Source organism: Pteronotus mesoamericanus, unplaced genomic scaffold (genome assembly GCF_021234165.1).
Source record: "Pteronotus mesoamericanus isolate MK-2021 breed Mesoamerican mustached bat unplaced genomic scaffold, CSHL_Meso_final contig_468, whole genome shotgun sequence".
NCBI lineage: Eukaryota > Metazoa > Chordata > Mammalia > Chiroptera > Mormoopidae > Pteronotus > Pteronotus mesoamericanus.
The window spans coordinates 1028258-1042261 of record NW_026555176.1 but is presented as its reverse complement, the minus strand read 5'-3'; the positions used below and the strand labels follow the sequence as shown (position 1 = coordinate 1042261).

The window sequence follows — 14004 nt, the reverse complement described above, 5'->3', positions numbered from 1 at the left end:
CAGCATCCAGAGCGATAATGGACCTGCTTTTGTTTCAGAAATTACACAGGTTAGTAAATTTTTAGGAATCAAGTAGAGACTCCACATGGCACAGAGACCTCAGGCTTCTAGGAAGGTAGAAAAAATGAATCACATCTTGAAGAAAAATAAAGCCAAACTGTGCCAAGAAACTCGTGTCCACTGGGATTAAGTTTTACCTATTGCTCTGCTCTGGATAAGGGTGGCTCCTTGAAGTGGGATATATGTATACAGATCAAGAAGTAAAGGTAAAGAAAATGTACATTTAAGTCAGACCTTGGCTGTAATTAATGATCTTGCTTATATTAGAGACCTCTCCCTTACAGGTTCACTACACTCCTTTGAGCCTGGAGATAAGGTGCTACTCAAGACTTGGACAACAGCATCTCCAGTAAGCCAACTAGAAGAAAGGTGGACTTAACCTTGGGACGTACTCCTCACCACACCCACCATGGTGAAGTTGGCAGAACTAAAACCTTGGATTCATCACACCAGAGTAAAGAAATCACTGGACAAACAATGGACTGCCGAACCTCAGGACCTGAAAGTCATCTTTCGAAAACAATGACTTATGTTTTTGTTTAATCCTATGTTATAGAGAACCTGTTCCTTTCAAATGAGATAAAAATATTTGGATATATTTAGCAAAAATGTTTTAAACATCTCTGAATTTTGTCTTGCAGGAGGAACTTATGTTAAACAAACTTTCAATACATGTTTTATAGGAGTTCGTACTTCTCTGGAAAGCCTTGGAAATTATACTGTGTTTAAGCATATCAATAAGGAAATGACCTACTCTGATATTTATAATTGGGAGCCTGTGGTAATTCTAAAGGACAAGGAAATCTTCTCCTTAAAAGTCACTAATGTTGCCCAAGCTGGAGAGTGTGCAACTTCTTAACAATTGTGCTTAAAATTGTTCTGTGCTTCATCATAGCTTGTTGTTGCATACAATGAGCTCCCTTATGTGGATCTGCAATTAAATGTATTCCTAAGCCCCCTACCAGACAGTCTAATGCTAAGATAAGTGCTCAACAACAAAATGAGTACTTCCATATGAAACTGATCTCATAGAAATAAGATAGTTTAAACTAGCAGTGGGGGCATGATGAGGGACTCAAATGTTGGAAAAATTTTAGTTTCAGGTAATAGTTAATAAGCTTAGTAACCAATGTATATAAAAAGCTATTGTTTTAGGAACTGGAGGTATGATCCACCTTGACTCCAGGAGACCACAGCAGTTCTACCTTTGTGCCTCAGGAGGGCTGCAAGCAATGGAGATGGCATCTGAGCCATTGTGCTCCAGGGTAAGACGCCCACTTCCCAGGACACAGATCAAGATCATGGCCCAGAACACAGGTGAGGGAATGCAGCCAAGGACACAGATGAAAGAATGCTGCAGATTTTATCTGATTAACTTTTCCCCTGAATTCCAAACCCCTTACCTATACTTTTCCTTTAAAAAAGGGTCAGCTTAAAATGGAATTTAAGATGGTCTGTTAGTATATTAATTACAAACCTACCGTCTTCTCAGATCCTGGCCATCTGAATAAAGGGCCCATAAACATTCAATCCCTGTGTCTGCTTATTAGGTCTGGTAAGTGACAGGCAGCACGAACACTGGCTTTTCCGATTTCAAAAGTAGCAGCCATCTGCAAATCACTTCGTAGCTTATGCTGTGTGAACCCAGACAGAACAGAGGTGGTGGCTGACCTTGGATGTGCCAACAGCAATCAAGGCTCAACTATAATAGGAGGGTGTACATAGCCCATTCAGTGGGCACACTTCAAATACCCAGCTTGGGTAATAGCGGAAGCTGTGCCACTGAACCCCATGGGACCCCTTCTACATTGTTAGGCCAGTCTGCCAAGCCTGGGATACATAGCAGCTCTATCTAATACATAGAAAGAAACACAGAGAGGCTTCCAAAATGAGAAGACAAAGAAATATGGCCCAAATGAAAGAACAGAACAAAACTCCAAGAAATAGAAGACAAGCTACTATACGCATTGTTCAAAACAGTGGTTATAAGACTGTTCAGTGAACTTAGTAAGAACTTCAACAGCATAAAAAAGGGCATGGAATTCATAAAAGAAACAGCCACGAACGAAGGATACACTAATTAAAATAAAGAATAGTTTACAGGGAATCAACCGTAGAGCACATGAAACTGAGAATAAAATCAACAATTTGGAATATAAGAAAACAGAAAACACCCAACCAGAACAGGAAGAAAAAATGATCTGGCTTTGCACAGTGGCTGTATCATATGCAATGAGTTTTATCTGAGGTGCAATTATTGCTAACTGGAAAAAGAATGCAGAAAAATGAGGATAGTGTAAGGAGCCTCTGGGACAACTTCAAGCCTTCCAACATTCGCATAATAGGGTGCCAGAAGAAGAAGGGAAAGAGCAAGAAATTGGAAGTCTATTTGAAAAAATAATGAAAGAAAACTTCCCTAACTTGGTGAAGGAAACAGACATGCAAATCTAGGAAGCACAGAGACTCCCAAACAAGGTGGATGCAAAGAGGCCCACTGCAAGACACATCATAATTAAAATACCAAAGGTCAAATACAAAGAGAAATTCTTAAAAACAGCAAGAGAAAAGAAGTTAGTTACCTACAAGAGAGTCCCATAAGACTGTCAGCAGATGTCTCAAAAGAAACTTTACAGGCTAGAAGAGGCTGGAAAGGAATATTCAAAAAATCATGAAAGACAAGGACCTACAACCAAGATTACTCTACCCAGCAGACCTATCATTTAGAATCAAAGAACAGATAAAAAGCTTCCCAGACAAGAAAACGCTAAAGGAGTACTTCACCAACAAACCAGCATTACATGAACTATTAAAGGGTTTTCCTTAAGAATATAAAAACTATGAAGAATAAAATGGCAACAAATATATATCTAACAACAATTGAATCTGAAAACCAAAATAAACAAGCTGAACAGAAACAGGATCATAGATTCAGAGAAAATTTTGATGTTAGCCAGAAGGGAGAGGGTGGCAGGATAGGCAATAAAGGTGAAGGGATTAAGAAGTACAAATTGGTAGTTACAGAATAGTCATGGGGAGGTAAAAGTACAGCACAGGAAACAAAGTAGCCAAAGAGCAAATATGAATGACCCATGGACATGGACTACGGCGTGTGGATTGTCTGAGGGAATGGGGTTGTGCGGGGGAGCAGAGAGGCTACAGGGAGGGAAAGGGAACAACTGGGATAACTGTAATAGCAGAATTAATAAAATATAACGTTTTAAAAGAAGCATTTTAGAATTCAAAGTGTTTTCCAGCAGTAATGACTTCTTCCTCCCCAGAATATCAATATTGGCATCTGTGACAGCTGCCAGAAAAATCAAAGGAGAAAAATACAGAGATATCCAGAAACTATAGATTCCTTAAGTCTACTGAGCTTGCTAGCTACATTAATACCTTTGACCTTTGTAAATAATAAAAATTACCATTAGGTCATATTTAACTAATTTGAATTTTGAGAGAAAGAGGTAGATTGTTAGGATTGTATAGATCAATTCATTTGATCAAAAAAAATGAAATTTTCATTGTATATAAGGATGTAATTTGAACATCTAAGCTCATAGTCCACCTCAAGTTTACTTTGGGTGTTAAACAGAGTTGTATGTATATATGTATATATGTATGTTTGAGATTTGGGCAACAGCATAAACAACTAAATCTAATTATACTCTCTGCAAATTGCACTCTTTATAGTCCAAAGTATTAAAATATTATTTTTTCCTCTGTGAAGACTCATCCAAAGAAATGATTACAAAATCAATGAGAAGGTTATAGAGATAAATACATAGAAAATAGTTACTTTTACCTTGAGACTCCTCCAAATCAATGGTTACTGTTGGAAGTTCCTTCACTGATAATGCCAGCGCAACCTCTAAGTCTCTCTGGTAGAGCTTGTCATCTAAAGCGATCCTAGTGTAGACATACAAATAATAATGAGTTTTTTAAATGTTCAATCTAATTAAACAGAAAAATTTGAGAATTTCCCGAATTACCATTTAAGAGTTGCTAACCTCATGAAAATGTTAAACAATCATCATAATCAGTTTTGACCTTTGAGTATGACTTCTATAATGTCACAATGTCATGTTACATCTAGTGTAAGAGATTTGAAACAGGAGCAGCATGTGTTGATGCACTTACTATTCCCTTCACTGTAATGTTTGTCCCTACCACCAGTTCCACCCAGGTGGGAAGCACCTGCTCAACCTAGAATAAAGACTTGGCTCAAAGATGACCTCCACTTAGAAACCATCCTTGATTTCACCCACACCTCCTCAGACAGCTATCATAGGTCTTATATTTAATTTAAAAAACTTTTACATTTGCTCCTCCCAATCTAGACTTTAACAAACATTTCACTAGGTACTTACTGTGTATGAGATGCTGCATTAGATAGGATACAAAAATACTATCGAGTCTTCAACTACTGAGGAGGGTAGGACATACTCATCCCACAAAAAGAAATTAAGACTCCTATTCAAGGTGGTGAAAAGAGCTATGGTATGTAAGAGGGAATCAAAAACAGATAAGGAAAGGTTGCAAAAAGGAGGAAATTCTAAAATGTACCTTGAATGATTTAGTTTCTTACTTTTACTGTCATAAAAACAGACATACAGATCAATGGAACAGAACAGACAGCATAGAAACACATGATTTTATGGTCAATTAATATTTGACAGGACAGCAAAAACATACAATGAAGTAAAAACAGTCTATTCAATAAATGGTGTTGGAAACATAGGACAGATAACATGCAAAAAAATAAAACTAGACCACTTTCTTATATCAAACACAAAAATGAACTCAAAAAGTATTAAAGACGTAAATGTTAGACTTGAAACCATAAAAAATCCTAGAAGAAAACACAGGCAGTAAAGTCTCAGACATATCTCATAGCAATATTTTTTTTCCTGATATATCTCCTTGGGCAAGGAAAACAAAAGAAAAAATAAACAAATGGGACTACATCAAACTAAAATATTTTTGCACAGCAAAGGAAATCAAGAAAATGAAAAAACAACCCACTGAATGGGAGAACATATTCATCAATATACATCTGATAAGAAGTTAATATCCAAAATTTATAAAGAACTTATACAACTCAGAAAACAAATAATCCAATTAAAAGATGGGCTAAAGACCTGAATAGACACTTCTACAAAGAGGACATACAGATGGCCAATAGAGACATGAAAAGATATTCAATGTCACTATCATCAGAGAAATGCAAATTAAAACCACGTTAAGATATCAGCTCACACCTGTAAGAATGACAATCATCAATAAATCAACAAACAACAAGTGTCGGTGAAGATGTGGAGAAAAGGGAACATTTGTGCACTGGTGCGGGAATGCAGATTGGTACAGCCACTATGGGAAGCAGTATGGAGTTATCTCAAAAAATTGAAATAGGAACTGCCTTGTGACTCAAGATACCACTTCTAGGAATTTATTAATAGTTCCAAAATGCTATTTCGAAAAGAATATATGCGCCTCTTTGTTCATTGCAGTGTTATTTAAAGTAGCCGAGATTCGGAAGCAGCCCAAGTGTCCATTTGTAGATGAGTGGATAAAAAGCTGTGCTACATGTACACAATGGAACACTAGTTGACTATAAAGGAGGAGGAAATCTTATCCTTCACAACAGCATATATGTTACCTGAGAATATTATGCTAAGGGAAATAAGCCAGTCATAGAAAGACCAATATCATACGATTTCACTCATATGTGGAATCTAATGAACTGTACTAAAGCAAAATAGATGGTCTTATAGAGAGCATGCTGACAGCTGTCAGGGAAGGGGGGACTGTGTTTGGGGGTGGAGGGATTGAGCAAAAAAGAAAAGAAAAAAACTCATGGACAAGGTGAGCAGTATGGTGATTGCTGAAGTAGAGTGCAGGAAGGGGCAATGATGAAGGAGGGTATGGGGGGGATAAATGGTGATGGATGAAAAGTTGACTTGGGGTGGTGAACATACAATACATTGAACAGATGACGTGTTGTAGAATTATGCATCTGAAATCTGTATAATTTTGTTAGCCAGTGTCACCCCAATAAATTCAATGAAAATGAAAAAAATAAAGGAGACTGGGTGTGGTAATATACAGGAAAAAAATAGCAACTTTATTGATATAATTCACATAGTATAAAATTTATCCTTTTAAAGTGCACAATTCAGCAGTTTTTAGAATATTCAGAGCTTTGAAATCATCACAACTTTTTTATCACCCCAAAAGAGAAGATCTGGATCCATTACTATTTACTCCTCATTTACCACTACCCAGCATCTGGCAACCACTAATCTACTTTCTCTTCCTATGGACTTGATTATTGTGGACACTTTGCATTAATGCAATCATAAAATATGTGGCCTTTTGTACCTAGATTCTTCCTATCAGCATATTTTCAAGGTTCATCCATGCTGTAGTATATATCAGAACTTCATGTATTTTTGTTGCTAAATAATATTCCACTGTATGGATATGCCATGTTGCCTTTTCATCAGTTGACAGCCGTTTGGATTGCTTCCATTTTGTAGCTATTCTGAATAATGCTGCTATATTCACATACAGGTTTTTGTGTGGACATGGGTTTTCATTTTTCTTGGGTATACAAGGAGGGACAAAACCAGAACTTATTTATAAAAAATTGTGTATTTATTCTTACATGTTTAAACGTCAGTCACCTTCAAAGTACTCCCAATTTGATGTAATACACTATAGAGATGTTTTTTTCATTGCTCAGAACAGTTTTTGAACTCTTCAATTTTCATGCCTTTTAATGCTTCTGCCATTTTTTGTTTTACCTCTTCCACATTGGCAAACGTTTCTCTTTGAGGACTTTCTTCATCCAGGGAAACAAACAAACAAAAAAAATCGCTTGGGACAAGATCAGGTGAATAGGAAGGGCAGGGCATGGGGGTCATGTTGTTCTGGGTCAAAAACTGCTGAACACTCAGCATGACACGGGCAAGTGAGCTCATAAATCATCCATCTTGAAATGGGCAAACACATCAAGAGTCTTCACAAAAAAAAATTCACTGAAGCCAAATGCACAACAACACCAGCTGGTACACCGATATAGATGGGTTTCTAGAACACTCACCTAGCAGGGGAAGCCTATACTACAAGTGGCCTGCCCTTCAGAAGATAATTCCAGGTTTTTTGGGGTCCCCCCTCATATATCTAGGCTGGGTCATACAACTCTGTGTTTAACATTTTGAAGAACTACTACTTTGTCTTCCAATGTAGTTGTACCATTTTACATTCCCAGCAACAATGTATGAAGGTTCTAATTCCTCCCTATCCTTCTTAACACTTGTTACTGTCTTTTCTTATTATGGCTGTCCTAATGGATATGACATATTATCTCACTGTGGTATTGATTTGCATTTCCCTGATGGCTAAGGATTTGGGCATCTTTTCATGTGCTTATTGGCCATTTGCGTATCTTTTTCTGGAGAAATGTCTACTCAAATCTTTTGCCCTATTTTTAAATTGGGTTATTAATCTTTTTTGTTGTTGAGTTGTAAGAGTTCTTTAAATATTCTAAATATAAGCCCCTCATCAATTACAAGATTTGCAAATATTTTCTCCCATTTGTGGGTTGTTTTTTTTCACTATACTTAAAAAGTTGTCCAAGAAGCTCAAAAACAGAAATAAAACAGAGAAAAAATAGAGAATGACATGAGCTAAGTGTCTTTGTTTTTTTTTAAAAAAAATATTTATTTATTTTTAGAGAAGAGGAAGGAAGAAAGAGAGGGAGAGAAACATCAATGCGCAAGAGATACAGTGATCGGTTGCCTCTCGCACGCCCCCAGCTGAGGACCAGGGCCACAACCCAGGCCTGTGCCCTGACCAGGAATCAAACCGCCAACCTTTCAGTCTGCAGGCGGACTCTCAGTCCACTGAGGCACACCAGCCAGGGCAGTGTCTTATTGCTAATTAACTTTTCTCAAACTTGTAGCAGTAAAACCATCACGTGCTCCATGTTCCATTTGTTAATACTCCCCTCCTGCCCATCTCCTCTGCATACTGCAACTTTTGGGCCTCTCAGGACCTCTCTCACCCTGTCTTCTCTCTTGCTGCTAACTGATGGAATTCCAGGGTCAGTCTAGAAACTGCAGAATTTTCTCACTGCTGGACATGTCTTAACAATATAAAGAGAAAATATCTTATTTGCAGAAAACACACATTTTTAAATGTTATTAAACTGTTCTTACAAATGTAATTTTTAAGAAAACTGTACTTTTATAAGACTTGAGGGGTTCAGAGAGACAGGTACAGAGGCCTGTAAAAGTAAGCTATAGTTTTAAAACTCTGTAAGTATAATTGTCTTAATATTTAAATGGATATTTCCTTACATGTTTGTGAATTTCTTTTTGAAGCCAAAAGGGGATTAATGGTACAACCCCGTTCTCTTATAAGCACTAAATAAAATCACACCCATGACTCTACTCAAGCTCACATTTAAACCAAAAGTCCAAATCTGTTTCTTTTTTAATTAGTTAATTAATTAATTTTTAATACTCACCAGAGGATATGTTTATTGATTTTTTTTTTTAAGAGAGAAAGGAAGGGGGAGATGGAGGGAAAGGAGGGAGAATGAGAGAGAAAGAGAGAGCAACATCCATTGGTTGCCTCCTGTTCATACCCTGACCAGGGGTCAAACCCACAACCTAGGTATGTGTCTTGGCCAGGAATCAAACCAGCAAACTAGCTGGTGTAAGTAAGGGATGATGCTCCAATCGACTGAGCCATCCAGCCAGTGCTGTTTGTCTTTTAAATTAACATACAATGTCATATATTTACTGTATGTCTTACCTCTCACCTTTTTTTAGGAGTTTTCTCTTGTAATAGGGTGTCTTCTTTTTGGAGATTTTTTAATTTAGGTTTTGGTTTTTCTAGTTTTAACTCCTTTGGTGTTGTTCTGGATTTCTTATTTAAAGGTCCAGTTGCAGAAACAAAATCATCTATTTATGTGTGAATTAAAAACAAAAGAATATATAAAATTGCTTTTTCTAAGTAAGAAATAAGTAAAATTATTCTCTTAGCAGTTAAAATTCATTACAGTGTGCAAGTTATAAGGTCAAGCAAATTACTTAAATTTTCACAATTTAAAAAACATTGTTGCTATATTGTCTTTATTCTTAATTTTGTTTTAATGACCTTCGTTTATTAAAATCCCAATCTATCCAAAAAACCAATTCACTAATATGCTGCTATATCTCTGTTGACACTCAACATAAAATTGCTGCTGTAGCTTTTAAACTCACATATGACACATGTAAAAATACTTTTAGGGTACATGTAGTCTTGACCACATATGTTAGCATTTATTAATACATGTTATATGTATTATGCTTCCCCATATAGGAATATAATACCTGTGACAGGTCTCCACCTATATCCCATAATGTCTAGAACATGACTGGTACTTTATAAATATTTGTTGTGAGATTGATGACAATGATAAAAAGCTACAAATTATATTCCGTATTATTTTCTCCTAAGTCTTATACCCACTTAAGGCTGTGCCCAAGACAAAACAGCATTCCTTCAAACCTCAGGGGTACTAAGTATTTGACTCAAAAAAACCTTTTGGCGGTCTGAGAAATACAAAACCTATTTCAAAGACAATGTAATCTAACTCCTTATTTCTCAAACTTTTTGACCAAAGTTCCCTTAATAGCAGAGACCAGTAAACATGTAACTAAATACGTATAACTTAAGCCTAACCTTTTTTTAAGGTCTTGTTTTATTGTACAATTAATGGGGGTTTCACATTATATTCTGTAACGCATTTGTGCCTCAAAAAAAAAAAAAAAACAGAAAAAGAAAAAAAGAAAAAGAAAAAAAAAGCAGTCTCCTGCAAAAGAGTCAAATCTCACTTTGAGGTACAGGGACCTAAAGACTTACTTTACCTGTCCCTCCCATCTCACCTACATAATTCTTGTCAGTGTAATTATCAGCATAATTATCCCAAATGCTTAAAATTAATTCTCTTGACCTACGTCATATGCAATTTGGTAGCATGTTCAACATTTGAGATGTGTACACACACACACACACACACACACACACACACACACACACAATATATCATTTACATTTCTGAGGAAACAATTTCGAAATCTTTAAAACAAAAATAAGAATCTCTACGTACCATCACTATTGGAGTCCTCGAACTGTGAGTAATTGACTGGTTTCTTATTCCTATAACCAAGACAAAAAATTTTCATTTATACAAATGTGAAAAAAATAATGTCCTTCCTTCTTCCTCTAGGCACTAAATGAAATGATATTCTAGTTTTCATTTTTGTCTTCTGCCAAATTCCCAAATGTGAATAACCTAATATGCCAGTTGTTCTTTCAATAAAAAAAAGTTTTTCTATGAAAGAGGCTAGTTCAGCTCACAACTCAATCTCACAAGTGTATTTCCTTAAGACAACAATTGTAGAAGTGCTTTGTGCATACTTCTCATTTTCTCATAGAGAATATTAAAATGAAGCATACTCTTGTTGCTGTCCTACTCTTTGGAATGAAAGAATTTGAGGGCTGAATATAGAAATCCCTTTGGAAATCCTGACATTGAATAATAATAAAATAAACCAACACAAAAAAAAATATGCTCAATGGTTAAACTATGACAATATAATTCTTACTTCTTACTGCTTCATCAATCACATTCTTTACTGAAACTCTCTTTTTCTTTTTTTTTTTAACTCTGAATGTGTAGCAGTAAGAATACAATGGCTAGTCCTACAGTTTGGTGCCACTGCCTTGCTTTGTGCTAAGGTGTCAGCCATTTGATCACGATTGCAATGAAAACAGCAGAAAATGAAAAATAGCAAGTAATGACTTAGTATTATTATGAAAATAGTTTTGACCTCATGGACCTCCTGAGAGGGTCTCAGGGACCTGAAAGGGTCTGCAAATCATACGTTGACAACTGCTATTCCAGGCAAAGCGATTATGTCTCCACCACTTTTATATTCAAACTTAGCACGTTCAAAACAGAACTCTTAATCTCCCCACCTCCCAAACCTGTTCCTTTTCCTAACCTTCCTAAGCTCAATTAGTGCAAAGATCAACCCTTCAGTAACTCAGGCTGAAAATATTGTAAAGTTATCTGTGATTCTTCTTTCTCCTTACTTTCACATCTACTTCGTCAGCAAATACTGTGAGCAGTAATTACAAAATGCAATATCCCAAATTCATCTGTCCCATTCCATGTCCACAGATAACACCCTAACTTAAACCAGTATGCAGTGATACAACAGCCTCCTAACTGATTTTTCTGCTCCCCTTCTTGTTATCTGGTCTCCCATTCATTCTCCACCAGTAGCCAGTCATCTTTATAAAACCAAAGTTAGATTTCTCTCCTCTACTTAAAACACTCTATTGACTCCTCATTGCACTTAGAATAAAATACAAATTCCTTTCTGCATCCTGCAAGACCCTACCTATTTCTCCAACCTAATCCCCTACAGTGCTCCCCACTGCTAGCTAATGCTACAGCTTTAATGGCCTTCTTGCTGTCCCTCAAAGATGGTCAAGCTCAGGGCTTTGGCTCTTGTTCCGTCTACCTGGATTGCCCCAGATTTTCATTGGCTATCTCCTTCATGCATCAGCTCATGCATTATCTGCTCAAAGAGACATACTCTAAATGGTCTATTTAAACTAAGGCTTTCCTCCTCACTCCCTCCCACAGTGCAATGTTTATTTTTGGCGCCCCAAACTCACCCTTTGATTAGAATGTAACCTTCTGCACCTAATGTATACAAGTAAATATATTTCATAACTTTACTAAATGAATGGCAGACCGTAGGCCTCAACTGTAGTTAAGAAGAGGAATAGTTTCAAATAGTATAATGGAAAGCACAGAGGATCTGGAGCCAGATGACTTAAGTTTGAGTATTATTCTGCCACTCACTAGCTTTGTGACCCAGGTAAACTGGTCTTTAAGCTTAGAAGCTTAACTCGATAGAATAAGGATACCTAAACTGCCATATCAAAGAACTATAGTGATGAACAAACGAAATAACACATAACTAGGAGCTCAGTGAAATGCAAAGCGCTGTTGGAATGCTACCATAACAAAGTCTTATTTGTGTTGGGTGGGTAAAAGAAACGACAACTGCTGCGAAGGGAGGCAAGGAGATGGAAAAAGAGGGGGTATTGCTGATGAGTGGGTAGCCCTCAGTGGAGGCCTGGAGAGTTTCCCAGTAACCGTCCACCTCACCCCACCCCACTATCGTTACCCTCTGTTCTACTCGGCCCTTTCCCCTAGTCGTGTGTAGGTGAAGACGCCTACAACGTCTTCCTGCTCTTTCTGCCCAGCCCCGCCAGAGATCCTGAACTACTCACCTCACTGGCCGCACCATGGCTCCCTTCAACGCTGGATAGTTGGGGCAATCAAGTTCTTGTGGGCAGCAGAGGCGGTTTCAATTCCCGCCCAAACCCAGACATTAGAGCTCTCCGCCCCCTGCCAACAGTCCTCCAATGATTACCAGCCATCCTTACGAATGCGCATGCGTTCTCAGAAGACCTCCTCTGTTCACGCCCTCCCCAAGACATTGCCCTTCCGCTTCCGTTCTATCAGAGCCGAGTTTGTACTTTTCCGCTACACTTTCGTCACAACTGTGGCTTTTGTACCTACGACGAAATACACAATAACAGTAGAAACAGCCCTTATTACACTTTAAATGATTAAATTGAGACAGGGTGGAACAAGGGGGCACTTAGATCTAAGAATTTTCTACGGGGTGCCTGGAAAGGAAAATGTGTGGGCGAATCGGCCAAAGCGGATTTGATAGCTGTAAAAACCGTTCGGTTAGTCAGCTGATGTTCCCTGTGTCGCGGCTTCTTGACAGCTCCGAGTGTGCAACCTCTCGGGCTTCGGAACGTAGGGAGGTGAGTTCAGAACCGAGAGTGAGGATGCCCGTTCAGAATGAAATCCCGTAATAGAGCGGCCCCAGTCTGCCTCTCAGAATCTTCACTCTGTTAACGGTGTGAGTTCTGTCATGTCCTCGTTCTCCCACCCCATTTTTGCATGGGAATCCTTTGATTTTCACCCTTGATTTAAAAAAAAAAGTGGGGAGAGAGAACTAAAGAACTAATTTGTTAAAACATAAGTCTAAATGTTGAACCTATTGAAACAAAAGCTAATGGTTATTATTTACCAAAAATACTTAGCCAAGAAAAGAAGAGCAGTAAGTGTTCTAGGCAAAAGAAAAGCATTCAGAAAGGTTGGGAGTGAGGAAAAAAGGTTTGGTGTTGAAAGAAGTTCAGTATGGCTGGAAAATAAAATTTGCAAATTTGTGTCTTGAGCAGGAGAGGTGCAGGTATTGAAAAACAAAAAACTTGGCGATTTAAGCAAAAGCATGGTAAACCGGGTTAAGGAGTTTGAATTTTATCTTGAAACCAATGGAATGTTATAAAAGTGTTTTAAGCAGATGAATAACATGATCAGGTATCTACTTTGGAAAGATTATTATGAGTTCACTGTCCTATTCTATTCTGACTCAGAATAGTGTAAGAACTACTTTGATGAGGAAAAAGCCCAAACATTGAGTCTAGGAAGGAGGCTGATAAATAAACCTTTACTTGATGTTGATTCTTACTCTTTTTGACTAGATTTTCTTCTTTCTGAACAGGATCCTTGTGGGAGGTTTTGTACTTTATATTTTCTGAATATCTTTTTCCTACGTGGAAATCTTTCCAACACCCGTCTTCCTTCCCTCTCCCCCAAGCCCGATCTCATACAACATAAGGTCTCCAAGATCACTTCTTGGTTCCTGATATGTTACTTGGACTTTGTATTCACCAACTGTTTCACAAATTCTATTGCCTGCCCACCCGTGCATCTCTTCCTAAGAATCCTCTCTGCTCTTTTCTTCATGTTCTTTTCATGTTTTTGAGAACCCTTCCTAGGAATGCAGAGTA

The 14004-nt window shown here is 37.6% G+C and overlaps 2 protein-coding genes across 3 annotated transcripts in view; one reads left to right on the top strand and one right to left on the bottom strand.

Annotated features, from left to right (window-relative positions):
* The window catches only part of RAD51AP1 (RAD51 associated protein 1), a 32575-nt gene extending 20011 nt beyond the window's left edge, over positions 1 to 12564 (bottom strand). The window contains exons 1-4 of one of the 2 annotated variants that reach the window (XM_054577944.1): positions 12427 to 12564; positions 10223 to 10272; positions 8888 to 9029; positions 3863 to 3966 (exon numbers count right to left, since the gene is read on the bottom strand). In XM_054577944.1, coding sequence (XP_054433919.1) covers positions 3863 to 3966; positions 8888 to 9029; positions 10223 to 10272; positions 12427 to 12443 — 313 coding nt within the window. In that variant the 5' untranslated portion in view covers positions 12444 to 12564. Of the gene's footprint in view, positions 1 to 3862; positions 3967 to 8887; positions 9030 to 10222; positions 10299 to 12426 lie in introns of those variants that run through there. The other variant, XM_054577943.1, reaches the window with a different exon arrangement.
* Positions 12565 to 12861: 297 nt separating this feature from the next.
* The window catches only part of FERRY3 (FERRY endosomal RAB5 effector complex subunit 3), a 53440-nt gene continuing 52297 nt past the window's right edge, over positions 12862 to 14004 (top strand). The window contains exon 1 of the mRNA XM_054577955.1: positions 12862 to 12972. The gene's annotated coding sequence lies outside the window, so the exon portion shown is untranslated. The remainder of the gene's footprint in view (positions 12973 to 14004) is intronic.